General features: G+C 39.0%; 1 protein-coding gene across 1 annotated transcript in view; it reads right to left on the bottom strand.

Annotated features, from left to right (window-relative positions):
• The window catches only part of LOC135072463 (uncharacterized), a 120,619-nt gene extending 95,464 nt beyond the window's left edge, over positions 1-25,155 (bottom strand). The window contains exon 1 of the mRNA XM_063966375.1: positions 25,021-25,155. Within this exon, the coding sequence (XP_063822445.1) occupies positions 25,021-25,075 (55 nt within the window). The 5' untranslated portion in view covers positions 25,076-25,155. The remainder of the gene's footprint in view (positions 1-25,020) is intronic.
• Between the last annotated feature and the right edge of the window lie 300 nt (positions 25,156-25,455).

The following is a 25,455-nucleotide window of genomic DNA, read 5'->3' as shown; positions in this document are numbered from 1 at the left end:
TTTTTAGGATTCGATTAATCTAAACGCAGCTTTGTGTTGGGCCACTTTGAGATAATATCTTTCCTATATTTTTTACTTCGTGTTCAGTTTAGCTTTGTGTCTCAATAAACAGCTTTTTTCTGCCTGAAATAATAATATCAATAACTTTATTGAATAATACTGGCCATCGATGTCTATACGAATGTTATGCCAATTCATATTCTCCGTTCGTGCATCCGTCAAAAAACGCGAACGTTTTCCTTAACCTCTTTTCGTGACCAAGAAATATAATCCTTAGTTCAACGCCACTCTTGAGAAAAGGGTCGCTTCCTGTAACATTGTCGGCATAGTTGGGAAACATTTAGTTCAACCGGGAAAGAACAAAAGTGATAATCGCAAGCTATCTAGCGACGAAAGTGACAGCTACGTACAGCAGCGAATCGAAAATCGAATCCGTCAAAACTCCATACAAAAAAGGGGCTTTACGACCACTTTTCGACTGGTTTGCGATTATAATTTGCACTTTGTCTAGACCCACAGCTGGCGACAATCAGACAATTTGTTGATGCTTTTCAGCTAGAGGTTTTATAAAACAACGGAATAACTTCCACTAAATTCACATTAAAAGATGAATATCCGTCAATTTACAGTGTGTTGCGAAATAAATAGTTTAATCAAAAACTAGCGGCTTTTAGTGGATGTCTACATCCTATAAGGAACCTACCTGTCAAATTTCAAGTTTGTAGGTGTTATAGTTTCTGAGATTTCATGGTGAGTGAGTCTGTCAGTGACCTTTCGCTTTTATAAATATAGATAGAAGATATTGTGACAACGTATCAACTTTATGGCCTTTTTGGTGTAATTGACTTAACACGTTTACTTGTTAAATAGGGCTCTACTGAATCAATTAACGAGCCTTTTGTAAGCTCCATTTTAAATATTCGTCACGTACCGGATCATTGAATCCGTTGCCGGGAAACAGGCGGGCGGAATGCCAGACGATCTGGCACAGGCTGGTTTGAGTGAACAGTTCATTTGGTACAGTCCCATCAAGACGTCTAGATTTCTTTGGGGGTCGAGGCTGGAATTCGGTGAACCTCTCGTAAAGAGCTATGGTCAAATCGATTTCGGAACTTACGGAAGCGCTTCTCGAAAGACACGTCTCTATCATAAAATGAAAGGGCTTCTTCCTAACGGTGTTTTCGTATTTTCGTAATGCCTCTACAGCTCCATGTCAGTATTCTTCTACAAGATAGATCATTGATCCCAATGACGTCTATAAATATTTATAAACTCTTAATCCACATGAATGTACCTACCTGATGTTCTATTTTTGTCTTTGGCACTTTCACGAAAAAGTACATGATGTAAAGGATGATTCCATATAATTTTTGTATAGGTACGTAGAGTCACAAATTATCTTAAACTTGATGCAAAATACCAACTTAAATCGTAACTTTTAAACATATTCTGTGAACTGGCTGAGAAGTATGATCTATGCTTTTTGAAACGATTCCAGACGAAAAATAGCGCCAGTACGTCTGGCCTAGGTTAATGACACCAGCTTTATATCTGGAAGCTCTCACTGCAAGCGCAGCCTACGCTTATTTGAAGGCACTAAAACAACTATAAAGAAAAATTTGTAGTCACTAGTTTTTGTTCACGGTTTTGCCCGCGTGGATTATAAATAGGTATTTTAAAGTTTAAGCCTATAGGTATGTTATTCTGATACCTACTTAAAAACAATAATACTGTAAAGATTGAACAAAATCCGTTTAGTAGTTTTTGCGTGAATTACAGACAATTATGTTTTATTTGAAAGAAACCCATACGTACGCGATGATACGAATGTATTTTACGGTTATGATTAATTATAATTAGTTACTAATTGATATTTTTGTAACCATAGCATACATTAACAAGCCTAAGTTTACGTAATAATTATGGAAAATGACTGTGATCGTTCAAACATCAAAGTTCAAAGTGCAATCGACGCTCCAGCTGTAAGTAGTAGAAAAAAAGAATCGAAAGAATAGTTATTTTAAAACTTGAGTTAATGGACTGCATTACCTCAGGTAAAAATTGAATACACAAAATTTTTCAAGTATTAAAATTAGTTTGAAATAAGTTTTGCATTTTAGATGAAATTTTAAAATTATTGAGAGGCGTAAAGCTTATGAATGAAATATTGTTTTAACTTGAAATAATTTCTCGATTCAATAAAATTAAAAAAGACATAATATTCAAGTGTTTCCAAACACACGCTGTATACAGGGTGAGTTTGCAACTAGTATCCAGATTTTTAGGAGCGATTCAGAATCAGTAACTGAATCGATTTATGTGAAGAAAACATTTTTTTTCCATATTTAATTATTTTTATCCGCTGCGCGCGGTTTCAAAATTGGCGCACGTGGATAATTTGCTTCGTTCATGGAAAAATACGTACACACAGTTAACTACAAAGCTTAATAGATATCGTACGCGAACATAAGTTTTAACCTTTGAAAAATAAGAGGCACCCGCGAATTCAATTTTCTATATTTTTTTCGGGAAACATACGACGATTAATAATAATTAAGATAACGTTGTATCGTAAAATTGTTATTATAGAGCTTATTAAAACAAATTGACACTGATTACAAAATCACTCTGTATGTATAAATGTGGGTAATCTTGAAAGCAAATAGGACGAGAAAACATTTTACGAAACCCGATAACAAATTTGTCTTTGGAAAGGCTGATGTTCTGACGTCAGTTCCTAATTTCATTATTTACTTCTAAAGGAAAGTACCTACTTAAGCTCCAATTCTGACTAGTATAGGAGTATGTCCAAACAAACCTAACTACTTCAGGAATAAGTAGCTAAACTTTTTCAGTCAAGTAGGTACTTAATTACTCTCAAATTGGTTAAGTGCCTAACTTATACGAAGTGTCTGAAGTTTCATTGGATAAACAATTAAAAATTCTTAACGCTACGTAATTTAGTTTTAACGAAATCCTGAATTTCGGATAACAAATACCGCGAAACGTGAAATTTCTTGCATTCTAAAATTCACCTTATATTCACCTTAAACTTCCTTAAAAATTGATGTAATTGAATGTAATATTAATAAAGAGTGATCCTACTGACTTAATTACCACTTGACAAAATGTATTTGCACACCTGCATGCAGGTTGAATACTTGTACTCACATTTTTGTAAGAACTTTATAACCTGTATTCTGGCAAATAAACGCTTCTTATCTTCTTATCTCATCTTATGCCCTGAGATAGAGAATTGAGATTTTTAGGGCGTGCACTACGCAGTGCTTATTTATAGGTAAACTGGCAGTGCCTACTAAGAAAATGGCATTATTTTGATAAAATATTTTTGTTCTCTTGGCGTATCAAAAATGCATATTTTTTTCTAAAGAATCTGTTTCGCGTTGTTTGCGCTCACTTTTTCACAGTAACCATACTTTAACATTTTTTGAAACTAAAGGCTAATACATCTACAGGGTGGAATTTTGTAATGCCACCTGGAGGGAAAGTACTCTTAATACTGCCGATAGAAAATTTTACTAAAAGAAAACATTCCTTTATTTTTGAAAAGAAAGAGAACTGCATTGAAAGATTTTCGAAATTTTTTCGAAAATTCACTATCATACCATACAATTTTCTGTAACGTTTGTTAGAGAGATTTCATTCTTATACTTGACCCTAACGATTGATGCAATAAAAATACAGGGTGTAATTTTTAACAGGTTTTAGTTGGTTCGATTCCCGGGTGTGGCAAGCAAATTTTTGGAAATCTTTGAATGCAGTACTATTTCTTTTCAAAAATAAAGGAATGTTTTCTTTGAGATTTTTTTTCTATCTACAATATTAAGGGTACTTTCCCTCCAGGTGGCATTACAAAATTCCACCCTGTATATCTATCTATATAAATAAAAATGAATTGTTGTTCGTTAGTCTGATTAAAACTCGAGAACGGCTGGGCCGATTGAGCTGATTTTGGTTTTAAAATGTTTGTCGTAGTCCAGGGTAGGTCTAAACGGTGAGCAAATAAGGAAAAATTGCGATGGCTTATTTATTGCCTTCGGAACAGAGTTCGCCGGGTCAGCTAGTTAAATAATAAAACAGAATCAGCATGAATTGACGAGAGAAGTCTTGTATTCCTGTAGTTTACATTAGAGTTCTAAGTACACACATTTATCTAACAATTATTATGATAGATGTATCGCAAACCTTGTTTTGCACCTAGGGGTATAAAAAATAGTTTCTGTCCCATTCGTGAGAATATACACACTTTCTTATGAATCGGTCAAGCCGTTTTAGGAGGAGTTTTATTTCACGAGAATTAATAAGTAAAATAAATAAAACATAACATCAAATATTATTGTTTCACGTGTTATTTCATTGCAGATAATATTAATTTACATCGTTTTGAGTTTTTCCTTTAGCCAGCGGCGCCCACATAATCTTGGTCGAAAAAATACTATGGCACTTCCCTAAGATTTTGTTCCTGTTCTGGGTAACAAATAAGGTATTACTTTTTGAAACACGAGTGTCGGTTTATATTAAATGAACAATAAATAGCAAGGAAAAAATAATTTCCTAAAAACTATACTAATATTGTTTGTTTGGTTGAACGCGCCAATCTCAGGAACTACTGGTCCGATTTTTGTTGGATAGCCCATTTAACGAGGAAGGCTTAAGGCTATATAACATAACCCTACGGCCAATAGGGGCGAAGCAGTAAAGAAAAATGTTCCAAAAACGGGAAATATTATTCAAACTAGGTACATATTTTCACGCGTACGAAGTCGCGGGAACAGCTAGTTTTTAATGTATGGCTACAGTTAAGACGATAATAATTAATGAAACAATAAAACACATGAAAGCTATCTAATTAAATTCGTTCATCACTAAATAATTTACCGTATATTTAGAACTACTTAATTGGAATTTATAACTTAAATATTAGAGCCAGTACCTAATTAGTATCACTACAATATTCTAAGGAAAAACTTCGATAAATACAAACAAATATAGCTTTACTTTTCAACGCAAATATTTGTATAGTACCCAGTCCAAACTTTAGACCTTTTACATGGAAACCACGAGTACCAGCAAGTCGCAGAGCAAACAACGAAAGGCTTCGTAGGTCCACGTGCGTCGGATTAAAATTATCAAAGCTTCCAACCTTCAACAGCGATGTTATTTTTATTTAGCTTTACCTGTACGGAAGCTTATCTGCGCGTGGGCTACAAATCTTAAGTTGAGTATGACGCGAATTTAGATGATTGTTTTGATTGAAATTTGCGTATTTAAGTAGGTGACAGGGTTAGGTATTACTCTATTGTAGTTGAGTAGGTAAGTTAAGCTGAATAGCTTAACTAGGTATTAATATAAATCACAATAATACTTCGTTCGTTCGTTTCAACCGTATTGAATAATAATAATATTGAATAGCTACCATAAGGTAGAAGATACGGAGATGTTCAAGTGAACAAGTTCTAATAATGTATTTGATCTAAACTCTTTTTTTTTTCACATTGTATGCCCGTGAGACAGAACATAGCTGACCTTACGTATAAATACAAATTGAATTTTATAAAGGTTCGAACTAAAACTCTAAAGTCGATTCAATTCAAGCATTTGAAGAGGGCGTCCATGTCTAAAATTTAATTTAGTTTTGCCCTTTGTTTTGAAATAGGTACGGACCTTATTTTTTACTAACGTAAGTTATCTAGATGTCCAGATTGCGGCTTCGCCCTTTGGTCGCAGTACTAAACTTGCCTGTCTAAAAGTTAGTTCACAGTCACACAAGTTAGAAGTTTTAGGTGTGCGAGTTTTTCAGCGAACGTTGTTAGTTGAGACTGACCCGTTCTAGTTGGAATTAAATTTGATATAAATTGCGTGATAGTGTAAATTAAGTGACTACAGACATTCGCTTCGCATCGCTCGCACGGTACGGACGTGCTAGGGCTTCCAATCCCGCAATACCGAGATCTCGGTATTCCGGGATCCCGCATCATTTCTTAGTCCCGCGTGCTGCGGGATTACGGGTGCGAGATCCCGCGGGATTTGTGGGACTGTAAAGAAACATGCGCACGACCATTCGCGACTGCGATCGGTCGGCTACTGAAAAACTCTTTATGAGTCCGGAGGGTCAATGGGGAAATATCTCACATTTACATACAATTCTTTAAAAGGAATACCACCGACTAGTGTGGAAGCCGTAAGAGCCTTCTCTGCTGCTGGCTATATTGCCTCTAAAATACGCTGCAGTTTGGCAGACGACACTTTAGACATGCTATGTTTTCTTCGCAAACATTTCCAATTGAATGATAAAAAAAATATGAAAGAAACTACATAATTATTTATCATTCAGCTGAAACTGTTTTTTTCTATTGTACTTGATTGAAGTTGATTGTATTTTTATATTTGATCTCAGTAATTGAAGTGTAATTTGAGTGATCTCATTTAACGTTAATTAAAGTGAAATTACGTTGATTTAAATTGATTAAAGTATTGTTTTATTTGCCTCACATAATATTTTTCATAATTATATGCGGGATCCCGCCAATACCGGGATCCCGCGGGATTTGAATTCCAACTCCCGCCAATACCGGGATCGACCACGGGGTGCGGGATTGGAAGCCCTAGGACGTGCGCTCCGCCTCGCCCGCCCGCTCGCATGCGCTGCGCTCCGTGTTCCTCGAGCTTATCGCCTTCGCTCTGCGAGTCTTGTTTCTGTGGTGTTTTGTCACAATTACGTGGCTTGCCCGCGGCTGCGCTTGGGATACCTAACGGTGATAACGAACAAGCGTAGTTTTAAACGCCTTTCTAAAGGCGGTTCGGTTCGATTGGGAGCGACCGACAGTGCCTTTTTCAAGGCGCTGAAATTTCCTGCCGCCGCCGGTATATTAGGCTGTGAACCTTGGCCTCCTGGAAGGCACGTTTGAGAGGGTGAGGCGTTCCTCCTCGCCCTTGAGACACTCGGTTTCACAGTCTTTTCACTGCCGGGCGTGACCCCCCCCTACCCCTCCCTATTTTCCATCCCTGAAGGAGCGTATCCCCGGTTGTTTTTGCGACCGGGGCCCTCCTGAAGGACTGCTAGGAGTAGGTACTCACCCTACGTCGCGGCGTTGCTACGTTGCGGCGTAGTTACATTGGTTAGGGCACACTTTTCCCACTCACCCCGCACGGTTTACACCGACTGTGCGGGACTTACACACCGCTATAACCACCGAGTTTCTTGCCGGCTCTTCTCGGTGGTTGCGACTTGCGAACCGGCGTAGATTCACGCGTCGCGTATCTCAACTCCATGCCATGGACACGGAGGAACTTTTAAAGTTCCTCCGGGCCACTCACCCGGAGGTCCTCTCCGGGTTTAAAGCCCACATACGGGCAAAGACCCTCGCAAGCTCTGTGTATGAGGAGCCTGCTTCCCCTTCATGTCCCGAGGACGCCATGTGCGATCCGAACTCGGCCCCTCTACCAATCCCGCTCACGAACGAGCACTCTATTGTGATAGATCACCAATCCCATGCCCCCAGTAGGGACATGGAATGTGACTCTGTCTCAGACGCCGATGACAGTGGCTTCACCACCGTCAGTCGTCCGAAGAGGACCCGCAAATCCGCGGCCTCTCCCCCTCCTTCCCCCCCTGCGAAGGCGCTGAAGGCCAACTCGGGCCTCTCTCAGCCCTCGCAATCTTCCCAGCCATCCGGCTCGCAGTCGAGCACCGGGCGGACTGTCAGAGTCCCCCCAGTCTTTGTCCAGGACAAGGCGTCCTGGAACAAGATTTCCGGCGCGCTTAAGGAGCGCCACATCAACTTCTCGCACGCTAAGTCGTGCAATGTAGGCATTAAGGTGTCCTTGTCCACCTCCGACGAGCACCGAGCCCTAACGCGGTTCCTAGATGAGAACCGTATCGGTTATCATACTTTCCCCCGCGAGGAGGAAAGGGAGCTGCGGGTTGTTATCCGTGGCATTCCCAAGGAGCTAGACTCCGCCTCCATCTTGGCCGACCTCAAGGCCCAAAACTACCCCGTCAAACAGGTTCATCGTCTGTACAGGACTCGTACACGTGAACCTTTTGACCTTGTCCAAGTAGTCTTGGACTATTCCGACGAAGCGAAATCGATTTTCAACTTGAAATCGGTTTGCTTCATCTCCGGGCTCAAAGTTGAGCCACCCCGAAAGCGCGGCGCTCCCGGCCAGTGCGTCAAGTGCCTAGGCGATCACGGCACAGCCGACTGTGTCCGTGACAAGGCCACAGCCACCGAACCACCGAGCTGCATACTGTGTGGTACCCAGGGTCATCCTGCGAATTATCGCGGTTGTCCCCGGGCCCCACGCACTCAGCCGCGTGCCCCCATCCCCTCTGCCCCCAGGCAGATCAATGCTACTCGCAACTTTGCGGTAGCAAGTGAGGCTCCTAGCCTCCGTCCCAATAGGCCCAATGCTTGGGCTAGGCCTCTGGCCTACACCCAGGCAGCCAGCCTTACTCCCGCACCCGCCCAAACAGCTGTGGCCCCACCCGCGCTCCAGCAGGCTCCTCAACCCCACCCAGCCCCTAAGGTTACGCCAAAGGCACCTACCCATCAGGCGCCTAACCCTAGTCCCCCTGCCCCTAAGGCACCGGCCCACAAAGTCCCGGCCCCTCAGGCCAAGCCCCAGCCTACACATTCACCTGCGGCTGACATTAAATTGGTCAGAGACTTCTTTGGCCAAATTAATGTCGGCGAGATGTTTGTGATCGCCGCAAAACTGCGCGCGACTAATGGCGAAGGCAACATCATGGATAGGTTATCTATCCTCGCCGAACACGTAGACTTTTGCTACGCTATCTCTTCTTTCCACGCTCCGTAATGGCTAACCCCACCGCTAGGATCAAACCCCGGTCAATCACCTTAGCTTTTTTCAACGCTAACGGTCTTAGACAGCAGAAGGACGAGGTTACTCAGTTCCTTACCGACCACCAGGTCGACATCTTTCTGGTTCAAGAGACCCTCCTAACACCCTCTATTCGCAATCCTAGGATAGCGAACTACAATATCATTAGACACGATAGGCCCACACGTGGCGGCGGCACGTTTTTTACTATAAGCGTTCTCTGCACTGTGCTTTAGTCGATCCCCCTTCTCTCTCTAACCTAGAAGTCTCACTCTGTCGGCTAGCTATGACTGGACACGAGCCCATTCTCATAGGCTCGGTTTACCTCTCCCCGAACAAGACTCCCTTAAGGAGCGACTTTGAGGCCCTGTTTGCTATGAATAGTGCAGTCATTCTTGGCGGCGACTTTAATAGCAAACACACTCATTGGGGTTGCGTAACATCCACTGCCAACGGCATGATGCTAAGCGAACTCTCTGAGGAACTCATCTTTGACATCTTAGTCCCTATGACGCCCACTCACTATCCTTACAATGTCGAGCATCGGCCCGACATTCTGGACATGGTAATTCTAAAGAATATAGGCCTCCGCCTACAGTCTATAGAAACCATGCACGCGCTCACTTCTGACCATCGCCCTGTCGTACTCCAACTAGGCTCTCCTGAGTCTACACCCACTATGAAGACAGTTGTGGACTGGGACAAACTCAAGGTAAAACTTGGGAACTGTCAGAGCCCACAACTGTCCTCAATCCCCGACGATATAGTTTCGCCTCACGAAACTATTCACGCGATCGATGCGCTCACTAGTCACATCTCGGTCGCCATCGGCGACTCGTCTAGGCAAGTGCCTGCGATGGCTAACCACCGTCTCAGGTTGCCGGACGACGCGCGAGAGCTATTGAGGGCAAAGAACGCAGCCACTCGCGATTATGACGCTTATCCAACCGAGGAAAACAGAGTCCGCCTACGTTCCTTACAGCGCGCTGTCAAGGCTCGTATCGCGGAACTCCGTAACAATCAGTGGGATGATCTACTTAAAGAAATCTCGCCATCTCACCAAGCCTATTGGAAGTTGACGAGAGCCTTTAAGTCTGACACCGTAGCGTCCACGCCACCGCTTTTACGTCCCGATCAAACGCTTGCGTTTGACGACGACGCCAAAGCTGAATGTCTAGCCGACAGTCTAGAAGCACAGTGCTCCCCCAGTACCCTCCCAGTAGACTCTGCCCACCTCCGCATGGTGGACAGCGAAGTCGAACGTAGAGCCGCCCTCCCTCCGACCACAACCCTAGACCCGACCAACGTCGACGAGGTGCGAACGATAATCAAAGGTTTCCGTCCCAACAAAGCCCCCGGCCCGGACCGTATCTCTAATAGAGTCTTACGCGCCCTGCCCGCCCCCCTAGTATACCTCTTGGTTGCTATTTTCAACGCGGCCATGTCTCACTGCATCTTTCCCGACGCGTGGAAAGAGGCAGAAGTCATTGGCATCCCGAAGCCCGGTAAGAAACTGGCTGACCCCACAAGCTACAGACCCATCAGTCTCTCATGGGTAAGTTATACGAACGTATAATTGTCTCTCGATTAAGAGATTATGTTTTTTCTAATAATCTCTTAATAAACGAACAGTTTGGCTTCCGCGCCTCACATTCCTGCGTACAACAGGTGCACCGCTTAACGGAGCACATACTTAGCGGCCTCACTGCTAAGCCACCCGTAGGGACAGGAGTGCTATTCTTCGACGTAGCGAAGGCATTCGATAAAGTCTGGCACAATGGCTTGATTTACAAGCTTTACGAACTCGGTGTGCCGGACAGTCTCGTGCACATCTTACGTGACTTTTTATCGAATCGCACCTTTCGTTACCGAGTAGATGGCTCCCTCTCCTCCCCCCGCCCCATAAGAGCCGGAGTCCCCCAGGGCTCCGTGCTCTCGCCCATCCTCTTTTCATTGTACGTCAATGACATCCCCAAATATCCGCATACGGATTTAGCCCTCTTTGCGGACGACACCGCACTCTACAAGTCCGGACGTAATCGGAATTACGTCATCTTGGCGCTCCAACGCGCAGTCACACAATTAGGCGAATGGTTCAGGAAGTGGCGTATCGAGGTTAATCCCGAAAAAAGTGCAGCCGTGTACTTTTCTAGGGCTTTGTCTGCGAAACGTCCTCCGGTTCGCACTCGTCCTAATGTCCCCACCCATCTCACCTTATTTGACCAAACTATTCCTTGGAAAAGTGAGGCCAAGTACTTAGGTGTCACCCTCGACCAGAGATTATCGTTCGCTCCGCACCTCAGACGCGTCTTGAGCCGTGCGAACCACTACATCCACCGACTCTACCACCTAGTTGGAAGGAAAAGTAAATTGTCACTTAGAAATAAGTTGACAATTTACAAAACCTGCATCCGTCCAGTGTTGACTTACGCCAGTCCGGTGTTTGCTCACACTTCCTGCACAGACCTTAAGAAATTCCAGACCCTCCAAAACAAATTCTTACGCCGAGCCGCGGACGCCCCGTGGTTCGTGCGTAATACGAATCTCCATAGAGATTTCGAGATCCCATCGATTGATCACTTTATGAAAGAAGCCTCTCGCCGCTACTTTGATAAAGCGATCAACCACAAGAACCCTCTTATCGTTAGCGCCGCCACGTATACACCCCAGAAAGATGTCGCTGCCCAATACCGACGACCTAGGCATGTCCTAGACGACCCGGACGATCCTATTACCGAATTTCTGAACACAGACATCACTGCCTTAAGCACGCCGACTACTCCACAACACAGTAGCTCGTTACACCGTACTCGCCGGCGAGTACGAGGCCCTGCTTTCCATTTCGGACGGTACAGACATGTACCGGGCCGGTTCTCCCCTATCCGTCCCCCGGACACGGCCTGAGCCGAGGTCCGAGCCTACCGTGGCGCCCTCAGGCCGCGTCCGTAGTCCCCTCGATCGGGCCCACTAGAGTGAGCCCGCCGTAGGCTGGACTTTGGTCCAACACCGCGGTGGGCAACCCTCTAGTTGGGTTCGCCACTGATCGGGCGCCTTATGCGCTCGATACGACCCGATCGCGAACGTCGGTCTGCGACCGACGCGGACGAGCCACACTCGGCCTCGTCGGCACGCGCACCGACGATCGCCAAACGGCTAGAGTACCTTCTGTACTCGCCACTCTGCCCGGTGAAGCTGGAAAAGCTCCTCAAGCTACCAGCGCGCGTCCCTTCAAAAAAAAAAAAATTAAGTGACTATGCAATATAATGGTGTCATAAAGTCTGATGTGTCCTTGAGACTTTGTAATTAATACTTAGCGGCTTTCATAATTATTGCAAATTAATGCTGTCCATTTATAAACGACCCATGTCATCCGGATTAAAAAACAAAAACTTTATCTCTGTAAATTATGAAAACAACCGTTAAATGCGACCACCGTATTTTGTAGGAAAGTTAGCAATTTCATGAATTTTAGAAACGTCTGCCGGCATCGCCTCGCCCACTTTGTGCAAAAAATTATGTCAAAACTTGCTCAAGCTAGGATAGTTAAGTTCGCGAAGTTTCCGCGTTTTAACCCACTACATATTTCCAACGGTAAATCTCACAGTTTCCCCAAAGAACAATAACAGTTACATAAAATAAATCGCAGTTAAAAGATAACAGATTATTTTAGCATGGCTGGCTTGCGCTTCACACAACAGGAGAATGGGTGAAACTTGTATGCTGCAAATGTAGTAAAGACTAAGAAATAAGAATAAAGCGTTGATCTTAGTATAAAGCTTAGGTCCACACTTGTATTTTATTCAGTGTTCGATGTCGTTTGTACATTACAAAACAAAACTAAAAGGTCCCTATGTATGCTTAGATCTTTAGAACTACGCAACGGATTTTTAAACAGATAGAGTGACTCAAGAGGAAGGTTTATATGCATATTAATTAATCATGCTTATATTATACGTAGAAAAGAAAACCTGGGAAATTCCATTGCAACCGCGCGAAGCCGGGGCGGGCCGCTAGTAGTGTTATAAAATCAAAGTGAATATTGTAGTTTCAATATCTACTTTACACACATACAGTTACTACATAGTGATTATTTCAGTGGAACGCACATTGCTACAAATAGAGCATTAATGTGTAAAATAATACGAAATTCCGAACTTCATTACCATAATTTCATCGTACCTACCTTTTACATCTACTTTCGCGGAAATGTGTGAAACCGAACTTTAATTTATTTAGTACCAAGCCAATTAAGATCAATCGAGGAAAATTTTAATTATACACCGTATTGTGTATCTTTCTAGATATTTTATCGTTTACAGCAAATTAAGCATTCTAGTGCTGTGCATACGAGCAAACCATCAGACCAGTGTGCCTACCATGAGTTTACGTTAGGTGAGCTCGCTAGCTAATACGTCAAAAAATTCTATGAAGATTTTATTTCTTGAAAGTAGCCGCTAGGGGCGCTGCACAATATGTCATACATTTAAATGTCATTTTTTTACGCAGTCGCTAGCGAGCACACCTAACGTAAACTCATGGTAGGCACACTGATTACGATATCGGTAAAGAGGGAACTTTTGTATAAAATAGGACTGGACAAACTTTCTTCATTGCACTCTACAATTTGAAAAATACAAATCTTATTTTGTTAAACTAGGATTTTCTTTGTAACATACACACATTTTTGTTTTTGATTTCGATTTGGTCGGGTAGGAAAAGTGTTCAGTTTTAGAGTATTTCGTTACTGCTCATCATTAGAGAACGTATAACGAACGTAAAAAAATCTTAATAGTATAAAATGCCCAGTCCGAAAATTGAATTAATTAACACCAATTTTTTTATGTTATGATACAAAATGTTTGAAACGCGATCACAAAGAAGTAGCTTCTGCTAAGCGTGTAATATTATAAAACAAAGGCGATCTCACAAATAAGTATAATAGAAAACTTTCTTCATGCCTTGGGCGTATTTCTGAAAATCTCATTAAAGCTAAGTGAAGGCAGCTGTTCCAGATAAATATACACCTGAGACTTTTATTATGGCTTCGACAATACCCCTTTATGATCACGGAGAACACGCAAGAAACTGTATAGATCTATACAAGGTGTAAAGGACAGGTTGGCATAAACTTAAAATAGAGAAGAGAATTCAGAGTGCTCTGAAAGAGATTTCGTCTTTTTTCTTAGAAATCGTAAGCAGACCGTTTTCTTGTGTTCAATTAAGTATTTCTCCTCCGAATGTACGGTGGACAACAAAATATACGCTTTATTTTGTTGCAAAATCACACCAATTACAACTAAAATGGGGCTCGCAAGATGTCGCAGTGTTTACTTCGAGGTTATTCGGCCAGTAATGCCTGGTTTTTTATTACTAAACTTTTGTGTACATTTGTGTAATTTCTTTTCAAGCTATTTACTGGTTTTGAACGCACCTATATATTTTATTAATAGAGTCACTAATATTATTTAGACAGTTTCATAATATTTTCCTTTTATTTTATTTCTAAACTTTTCAATGAAAAAGCATTAGTATTTAATTTACAAAATGTCAAGATCTATCAGATTATTAATAAATAACGTTCTTATAAATTAATGAGACATTCCGTGGGATTCGTCCCTCTCCGTTATTGTATTACCTACTTGTAGACAAAACTAAAGAGTACACTGTAGTCTACGCCAATTGGTTACTGGTAATCTTACAAAGAAATCCTATCCTATTAGTCGTAGCATAATGGTATACAAACGTCGATACATTTATGGCCATCCAACACAAAAATATTTTTTCTATGTATGTTCACCGATTACTCCGTTAATTGTGGAGCGATTTTCAAAAATTTTTTTTTTCGATAGCGTTTGTAAATTTTGTACTTTTGGCTTGAGCTTGGCACTGAGCAGGCTGGCACTGACTTGCAGGTTTTTTGGAATCGGTTTTAATATTTTTGTTAATTAATCGCAAAGTTAATTAACTAACGTTAAAAATTCAGTCTTTGCTTGTAATTACCCATACTTTATTTAATAATTTGCTGGATATAATTGGCATGAGCCATGAGACTTTAGAAAATTGATTTCAAAAGGAAATCGTATGTTATCAGTAGGTAGGTAACTAACATTTAGTTCGTATGAAGTGACATAAGGCATCTAGCAATGTTGAATCAGACTATCCTTTGAAAGTTCTAAAATCATCGTCTAGCCTTTAATATTTGTAAATCAAAATCGTATTCGTGTAATGCAGTAAATCCCTTTCCTAAGTCAATTTAGACCCGACTATCAAGATGCAGTTACCTAACCGAACTGGTAAACAATGGAGGCTTTGTTTTAGTAATTAACTGTTAAATATTCTTAGATACATACTCGTAGCTATTATTTTGGTAACAAAAGCAACCCGTGGGTCCAATATTCTTCCTACCTTTATCGTGTAGGTTAACAACCGAGGTCAACCCTTCATGAGACTTTATGAACCACTAGCAGTGTGTTATCACAACGTATAAGTCTGCTATTTACCTTAAAAACTGAGAATAAGTTACACAAAACGAGTTTACTAATTTGTTTGTCCCACATAACAATTGTCAGCTGAAATTAATTTCAATAAATTAGTCGTAACTAGGTCGGCAACAAGTGAAATAACAAGATTTTATTACCTTGAAATTTGTTAATTAAGGTCTAATGATTAATTAACCATGTCTAGCCCACAGCTTTTTTAATGTCTTAATGAGGAATACTTGTGTTTAGAAAAACTACAAAACATCCAGTCATCACTTCAATATCAGAGGAACAATGTACGTGTCTTGAAAGCCTGCTAAGCCTTAATTAGCACACGCTTTTGCCTGTAATTAATACAATGAAAATTTCTGGAATTTAGTATTATACTGTTAAAATTGTTTTTGCTAAAGCTGTCAACATTAAAGTTTTTAATAAACGAGCTTTCTCCGTCTACCTGAGCCCTTTGTGGTAGGTAATGTTATTAATTAGTAGTATAGTTTGTATGAAGAGGATTACATTAATGTGATAGCGATGAGATGTCCGATCTATAGGATTCTAGGCTATAGCATGGCACAATCTCTAATTAATTTGTGAATTGATCAGATATGCAGGTAAATGTATAATTTTAGTGCAAGATCATTTAAATTTGAATTTAAAAGAATTGTATTACAGCAAAATGCTATAACGTATCGATATTTGTTATTTGAGCTTTATCAAGACTATAATAGTTTTGATAGAGATGAGGCCTATAGCGAGGTTCATAGAGCACTCAAGTTACATATAATAATATTAGAACCATCAAGTTTGACCAAATCGGATACTGTGACGGCTCATTTAGTTGCCACGCCCATGTCATCTTGGTTTCGTATGGTCAACATAGACATGCATATCAGACTATATAAAGTAACCACATACAATGCTGTGTCTTGTGTTGAATGTTGATGTGCTGAATCTGTTTTGTAATTTGGATGTTTAAAAGACGTATCCCTTTTTGACAATATGACCTGAAATATTTGACTAAGTATGTGGTTGACAATAAACCTACCTACCTAGAAACTATTTTTTACCTATTTATACAGTTATGTCTTACATTCTATCTAAAATTATGACAACGTCTCAAAATCTATGTTTGACAAAGAATTTTGTTCTTTATGCAGGTGTTTGTGTCACTAACACCACTCAAGCAAAAGACATATGTACTTACACTCAGAAAGGCGACAATCTTAATTTTACATTATACCCAATACCGAGTCAAATGTTTTTTCTGATTCCAGCACATCACAATAAAAATCGTGGAATCTGTCGTTCCACGAAAGATGTCGTAACCTGAGCTACGTAGGTATGTTTGAAGCATTCGAGTTAGGTTCCGCATATATTCCTAAAATCGCATGAGAATCCCTGAGATAGCTATTTTTGAAAAGCTTCCTTGAATTCTAGAACGAGTGGTCGAAACTCTATCATATTTAAAGTTGTATCCCTTGATTGTTACCTGTTGTGTATGCCTTAATAAATAAATAAATAAATAAATAAATATAATTGGAATTCTAATAGTGGAATTATAGACAAACCACCACATCTAAAAAGGCCCAATAGAACATTTTTGATACAGTAACATTAATTTATCAGCTTGAAACAAACTTTAATTTTATTAGTAACATTTATTTCGTGTAGTTCAGAAATACCTCAAATAAGAAGCAGTAAAAATTGTAATCCAAATAAAAATCCGCGTGCGAATGTTCCTTTCGAACGTTTCAAAAATACGTCCCCTGGACCTATTTCATTTGTGACGTCCCGTTTTCGGGACAGGAGTATTAACACAGCTTGTGTCGTAATTGGGGATGAGATTGAAAAATCTCTTCTCGTGTCCTCTTACGGAGTGACAGTCTTGGCCATTTTGCAACTACAGTGTGGATTCTTCGAAGGATATAATAGCACGGTCGATCTGTTTTAATGCTCTTAGTTTTTATTTTATCGAATTTGAAAAAAAAAATGTGTTCAGAATGAAGTACAGTAAATAGTAAGGCCCTAAGATAACAAAAAAAAATTGGCCAAGTGCGTGTCGTGCCACGCGCAGTGTAGGGTTCCGTAATTATCCTTCGTTACCACAATATATTTCAGAAGCAAGCAATTACTTCATCTAAAGTCACTTTTAATCTTCTAAGGAATTTTTATTAGGTATGAAATTTTATAATACATGAGTAAAACGACTATTACTAATTACTAACTAGTTAACTGATTTATTTAAACCGCTATAGTTTTCCTTGAAAGTTCATAAAAAGCACTAAGTACTACTACTTTTTTCAGATTTTTCAAGCCAACAGTTTAGTTTTTAGAGGGGGGGGGGGGGTTCTGACTTGTCGTGTCAACAACATGTTAGGAACCAAATGGCGTCTTAAGACCTGCTGACAGGGGAGGCTTATCCCCACGAAAAAGCTAAAATTTTACCTTTTGGGCCGCTTTTCATACGAATAGAGTCAGAATATCCAGTATAATATAATAACGTACTGAGAAACAGCTTCGTACAGCGTAAAAGAGCGTAGGTTTAATACTCGTATAATCAGCAACAATAATAAAATTATCAAAACTGCCCCCCTAGACAAAACGCACTTTTTAATCGAATCCGTCAAAACTCCATACAAAAAAGGGGCTTTTCGACCACTTTTCGACTGGTTTGCGATTATAATTTGCACTTTGTCTAGACCCACTGTGGTGTTTTATTGAGATAAAAAGATGTCTTTCATCAACAGCTGTTTCCAAAGCTCTTGTCAAGTATTTTTTAATTTTACGCAAACTAATAACAATATTGTTTTCTGTTTCGATAGCAAACAATGTTTCGTTGTTGGCAACGGCTTTACAGTCCGGTAAGATATTTAAAATCTATATACTTATATTATAAATTCGAAAGTAACTCTGTCTGTCTGTCTTGCTTTCACGCCTAAACCACTGAACCGATTTTGATGAAATTTAGCATAAAGATAGTTTGAGTCCCGGTAAAGGACATAGTATAGTTTTTATCCCGGTTTTTGAAACAAGGACGCGCGTGACAGAAAAAATTCCGCGCGGGCGAAGCAGGCGGGCCAAATAATTGGTGAAACTAGGTCTTAATCAACTTTTAAACCCTCTAAAGTATTCGGTACAAACTGTACGTAGGTAATATTAGTGCACGGGCAATGTTTGCGAGCTCGGGTTAAATGTGAGACCATAGTCAACTTTAATTATCTTCTGTTGCTGAGCTGGTTAAAAGAAATTAGTTCTGTCGTGATTTGTTAATGTAGCCTTATTAACTAATTAGGGCGTCCGTTTATTAGACGTAGTGGATTGTTAGCAGTAATTTGTCTAATCAATGTCCTTGAAGTAATGAACTGTTATAACTTTATAAGAGACGATACCAAGGTTGTCCGCTAATCAGCACTCAGTCTGAGGGAAGACTTTTCTTCTTGTCGTCTTTATCGTTAGATGATTTAATTAATAATTCTTATCAGAATAGGTGTAGCTTTTATGAGTGATAAAATTTCACAGACATTTTGAAACGCTATGTTTTGGCCATTTGTATGGAGGCGTAATACTGCTTACTTAATTATTCTGTGACTGAACTGCAGGAAACGCACGGGAGCAGTACGGTCTAGTAGCGTCGAGCAAATTACATTCAAAATGGCGTGTGCATAAGGTGCATAATTGATGGAACCCGACGGTCCGACCCGGTCAAATTAATAGGCCACTTCTAATGTTACCTACAACAGACCGAGCTGTTAATTTTAACACTAATAACAATAAAAGCATCTCTTTAATAGTGCTATTCAGGGGCAATTTTGTTAAATTTCTGCGGACGCCTTTCCATCAAATTATAATGACGGTTTAAATGTCGTTGACCTCAATTTTAAAATGTTCGGGTATAATTTAACATTATGATCCTTAAACCCTTGTTAACATTTTGAGGGACGTAGGTTGAACCATCGTTAACACCAGAACAAGCAGAAAGGAAATTATTATTACTTGTGGGTTTGTAGCAAACGAGCAAAGAAATCGTACTATATCAAATAAGGCCTTATTTACTTTATAACATAAGTTAAAACATCAAAGCTTTCTCAATATGTAATCATCTCACACATCTAAATATAGTTAACTAGGTTTGCCCGAGATTTCGCGAGCGTGGATTTTATCAAAAAGACTCTTTTACGTAACAGGTGTCAAAGTCGCTTCAGTAGGTACCTAGTTTCATTTAAAAGCTCCTTAGGAGCTAAACTTTAAAGTTTTTTATTAGTCTGTTTTTATTTTTTAAATTTTAATATTTGACGATATAAGCATATTAATGTCCATGCAAATAAAATAATTTTGAATTATAAGATTAGGGCCGGCCCTGTGCGCCACAAGTGGCCGACAAGACACTTTCATACATTTGCTTGTGGACTCGGCTAAGACCACTCAAACACTCAGACCTGTACTTGAAACGGCACTCAAGTATGAGTCTACAGTCAAGAAATATTCTAACCTGTGATTGGTTCAATTCCAACACTCAGAACGATCACTGGCTGGAATTTTTGCAGGATTAAAATTTTGAGCTCAATGACATTTGAAAATACGAGTGAAGTTTCAACGACATCAACGCGTGCAGATCGCCATCGCGATCACGGCGCGGGATTCCGTGGAGGGTAGTTGAACGGGAAGCATGGTCGATCTGTTTTAATGGTTTCAATTTATTATTTAATGTACTTTAGTGTACAAATTTGGTGTTATTTTGTGTTCTAAAGTGCAGTGAAGTGATAAATTATAAAAAACATTGAAATACTTCGAATTTGAGCGCGCATCGAGTGTCGAGTGGGTTGTCGTATGAACAACCCGCTTTGGACCCGGTGGCGTCTCGAAACCTGCTTACGGGCATACTTAACTCCACGGAATCCATGAAAAATCAATAGAACTGAAACACCCACGTTCTATTGATAACTATGCCAATATTTTTCACTCGACATTGGCAGAAATAAACCTCCCAGAGAGGTTTGGTTGCCACAAAAAAAAAAAAAAAAAGAAAAAAAAAAAAAAAAAAAAAAAAACGGCGCGACCAAAGGCCAATGACAGGTCGCGTGAACTGTCATGGGTCGCGCGACCGCTGTCATTGGCTTTTGATCGTGCCGGCGGTGGCGATCTGAACGCGTTGGTGTGGTTGAAGCTTGTCAGTATCTAATCTATGCGATGCTAAAAGAAGTTAATAACCACGGCATCTTACATTATAAATAGTTACGTAGGTGTAGTACTTAGGTGTTAATTTGATATAAAGATAGTCTGACGTACTATGATTGCTTTCTGTGACTTAAAATTAAATTCTATTCATATTCATCCACTACTGGTGGGTCACGTCACCAATAATTTAAACTAGTAGTCTGGCTAATATACGCCTGTGTCGCCTGTACTAAATATTAAATATCTGTAAAGGCCATTGGTCATTTGACACGTTCCACCCAGACCACGCTCCCACGCTAGTACTCGTACCTATCTGTTTTACAAATCAATTTCAAATTCGGAAAATTCGCAATTTTAAACCAATTTAGGCTTCTGGTTTATGCGGTACTATTGAATTACATTTAGGTAAATTTCTATGTAGGACGTGGAATTGTATCTGAATACCATTTTTATGGACTGTAGGTGTAATCTGAGTGAAAGCAATTAGTGGTATGTGTTAGCCTTTTCCTGTGGTTTTGCAGGTTTAGACATTAGTTACTCACAAAATACATTTTTAATGCAGGACAAGGCAGGTATTTGATCGCAATCGTACCTGGTGTTAAGTAAGATGCAGTCTAGGATGGTACATACATATCTACCCTGTAAGTGCCTATTCACTCTCGCCTTCAAAAGGCCCGGATTATACGCAATATTGGGAAATTGTAAAACAAAAAGATTCCAAAGAACGAAGTAATATTGTGTCAGTGACAAAAATAGTTTCTTATTAAAATAATTACAAACATTAACTTTATATTTTTCATACATTATCATGACAAACTTTTTCCATTTAAATACTACACTCGGCATCAAATAAATCGCACCTCCCGCAACAAGCACGTTTCAAAAGTATGCATCCCCACTTCCCACTAACATTGGTACAATTTGAAAGCCTAGTTCTAAGCTTGATTTCATTAAAGGAAAGGTTTTTACCCCAAAAATGTGTTTTTAGAAGGATCCAGAGTCACTTCTTCAAAAAATAGGTAGTTACGCATGAGCCAACTTTTATGGCTATAAAACTGTTAAGTTGGGATTAATCGCTATCCATCTGTTAAAGAGGACACGTGAGATCATTATTTGGTTTTATAACCATAAAAATTGGTCTAATTGATCCCAGAGGTGAGTCCAAAGTAAGGTCTTTTTTCAAGTCACATTTATGGTATATGTTAATCATTTATTAAGAAATTAAATGTGTTTTTCTTTAAGGATATTTATTGGGCTTTCAAATAACACCAATATTGTTGAGGCACCATGATTGTGTCAGAAGAAAATCTTTAAAGTTCGCGACGCGGAAGGTGCGATTTATTTGATGTTGAGTGTAGATTAACTATTCCAATGTGACATTAACTTGATCGATAAACTTTAAAACAAACACTTCTAAATGTATATCGACCGGTCGGTATACATTTCACCGGTCGAATGACAATTAAGTCGTAGCTGATGTTTATTTTAGTTATTAACTTTAGTACCTGCGACACTGATTGACGAATACAACGATTAACTATTAATTGTACTTTTTATTAAATTTTAGTTCAATTATAATTGTATATTAATTACAGACAAAGATTTTACTTATTTGACTTTTCTTGCTCGACATTACTTTGAAAAGTACCTACATATATTAAGTTTGTTTTTCTGTGTGTGGAAGGCTTAATATCCGTAAATCTTGTGTAACGGTATTTTATTAAAACGAATATGTAGGCGGTAACCTTTTCTTAGTTGGACATGTGTCTGACATAATTCTTTGTGTCCTATATGACACGGAAACTGGGACCACAAAAGATCACTATAATGTAATATTATCTACTAGGTAAAAGCCGAAATAAGTAACTTGAGAGCTGAGCATGAATATTGAGTCAATCTTGGCACTACTATTACTGTTGTAGTCTTCACTATTACTACCTACATATTATGAAACAAAGTCGCTATCCTCTGTCTGTCCCTATGTATGCTTAGATCTTTAAAACTACGCAACGGATTTTGATGCGTTTTTTTAAATAGAGTGATTTAAGAGGAAGGTTTTTAAGTATAATACATTGTACCTGTGCGAGCAGGGGCGGGTCACTAGTTTAGGATAAAAAAGACAGGTATATCTAAAAAACTCTGTGGTCAGTGAAAACTTTTTTATTTATTCTGAATAGCAAGCTAGGATTCAGGGTCACCCTTAGTGGATACGACTGTGCTCTTTAGACTATAATATTGCAGATACATGTGCAAAAAAGACCTTTTTTGGTAGAGTATGTGAATATATTTTACAGCTGTGTCTTAGTACTGTAGAAAACATTAAAAAAATAGAGTCTTATAAAATATCATAAGTGAGCGAGTTTTTCTTCTACTTAGTAAAAAATCCGAATGAAATGAAATCAAATAAAAATATCTTTATTTGTAAGTATATTCTAATTGAATTAGTTCTTATAAATCGTCAAATGCTCTTATGGTGCCTTATTATTTCTTTGTGTCAGTTAAAAATTGATTGTTATTTACCAAAAACAACAAAGTTTTAATTTCAATCATTAATTTAGTTCTAACTATCGGAAGAATGTTGAACTATTCATATTATAATTTGTCAATATCGACTTCATAGTCGACAAGTTTCGTGATTTGATTGACCCCTCAAAACTATCCGGGATGGAGCACGTGTCACCCCAAGCAATACAATTTTGGGTAAACACTATTAATTTGATTTGAAAAGTAAATTGACAGAGGCAGATGTTGTTTATCAGTCAATCAATTCATCAAATTACTAAATAAATAATAATGTATTGCTTTGGTTAGTGTATTATTAAAAATATAGTTTTGAAACAAAATATTTTTACTGGTAAAGTTGTTATTTTATTTAATCATCAGATAAAAAAGCACAACAAAGGTCATTTGTCTCATTTATGCCAATGAATAAATGGTATTTTTTTGATCTAGCATAATGGTCATCTTTTGGTACCATTTACATAATCATAATGTGGTGTGCGCGGGCCATACGCGGGGCGTCTGACCTTCGAATCAGACACGGGCCGGTGCATGCGTGGGTCTTTATATCAGACGCCTCGCCCACGCGAAGTGGTAATGTGAACCTTTAAGTGATTCATCTATAAAAGAACGAAGGTTGATTGATCTGAAACCGACCACCCTCAGTCCGAAGCTTTTTTATGCAGAATAAGGCAAGTATTTTGACCGCAATAACACTTGGCGTTAAATGAGATGCAGTCTTGTATGATACGAGCGTACGTAGCTACTCAGTAAATGCCTATTCACTCTTACCTTGAAAAGGCCCGGTTTGTAATATTCGGGAAAGACAGCAGCAAAGAAAGGGCAAAAAGTAGTATTATGTGAGATGCAGTAGCAGGCAGTCTTGGATGATACATATCAACTGCCCAGTAATGCCTATTCGCTGTCGCGTTGAAGAGGACCTCTTCAGTGAGATTATAGTGTTCGGGAAAAACAAAAGATGTAGAATCATTTTTGTTAGTATTGTATCCGAGTCATATCCTTGAAAGAAGTAAGAAAGAAAATAATTAAATTTCATTTGGCAACAAAAGACATACACATTACACATAATTAATTTAAAAAAATACAAGAGTTGCAGTGTTGGAACGAGAGGTGGAAATAGTCCCGACACTGATTTTCAGTTTCTCCTTTTAATCGGTCCTTTTAATGCAGGGGTTTACAATAATTAAGTACAGAAATAGCAAAAATAACAATGAAAACCATATTAAATTATTAAAATCATTCAACAAATTGATCAAATTATACTTAAAACATCTTCTAATTATGACTGGATACAGTGCGTAACCGCTGTAAGAAGTTATGGATCGAATGACAATTATCTGGCCCAGAGGTCAAGGACTATAATAAAAACTGTCACTGATTAATTATTCTCGTGGTAATATTTATGCTAAGTTGGACTGTATTGATTAATCCATTCGTTTGTTTAGTTTGTTAATTAATTGCTGGATGACTAGCGTATATTTTAATTAACTGTCACTCAATATATCGTTAAATCTAAACCAGTAACTTATACTTAAAGATACCTATCTCTTAAATGTCGTACCGTAATTATATTTCAAGTTTAGATTGTGTAATTTATTTAGTGGAATAACACTGCCTAATAAAATCAAATCGTTTGAAAAACACTTAAAAACTTAAATAATGACCATTTTAAAATAAATTGATTTAATATTGTGGTATTAAAAGACAATATCATAACACAAGTAGGTACTTAATTAATCGGCAATGACCACACTTCTGTTTGTTACAATAATATTAATCTGTTTAAAAAAAATATGTTAGTATTTGTTTTTCATTGTCAATTACTTAATTATAATTTATTTACAGTCATTCACAATGGCCAAATAATATATATTGCTGCAGAGCGATAAAACCAGCTATAAATCAAGTAACAAACACTAGTTTTTCAATTTTTAGTGCCATACACACATTTTTATTTATAAATATAACATAAACTTCTTACCCTTTGTGGTCAAAATAATCACGTAAATCCTAATAGAGATCTTGAATATATCCATAACTACTTTAACACCACTGAAACTCCGTACAACCACCCTCCGTACTACGCGCGGAGATGTTTCGTAGTTCGTAGCGCACGTGCGTGCGGCCCGCGTCTACGGCTCGACTGACTACCGACTACGCCGTAGCCGGGGCGGCTGAATACATAAATTGCACTGATGTATGCCATCCGATGTTTACCGATTTTTAACGCTATCAAGGGGTTAATAGGATTTGGTCAGCGTTAAGTACGATCTGATTATTCTATTTTGTTTCCTTTGGAGTAGAATTTAAGGATATAAATTGAAGTTTTCTTGAGTTATTTTTTAAATCAAATCAAAATAAAATATTATATTTGCTCAAAACATGGTAATACATCGATATTTTACAATGTGGTGTG

This window comes from Ostrinia nubilalis, chromosome 6, assembly GCF_963855985.1.
Source record: "Ostrinia nubilalis chromosome 6, ilOstNubi1.1, whole genome shotgun sequence".
Classification (NCBI taxonomy): Eukaryota; Metazoa; Arthropoda; class Insecta; order Lepidoptera; family Crambidae; genus Ostrinia; species Ostrinia nubilalis.
The sequence above is the reverse complement of the archived record's forward strand: the minus strand, read 5'-3'. Positions and strand labels throughout refer to the sequence as shown.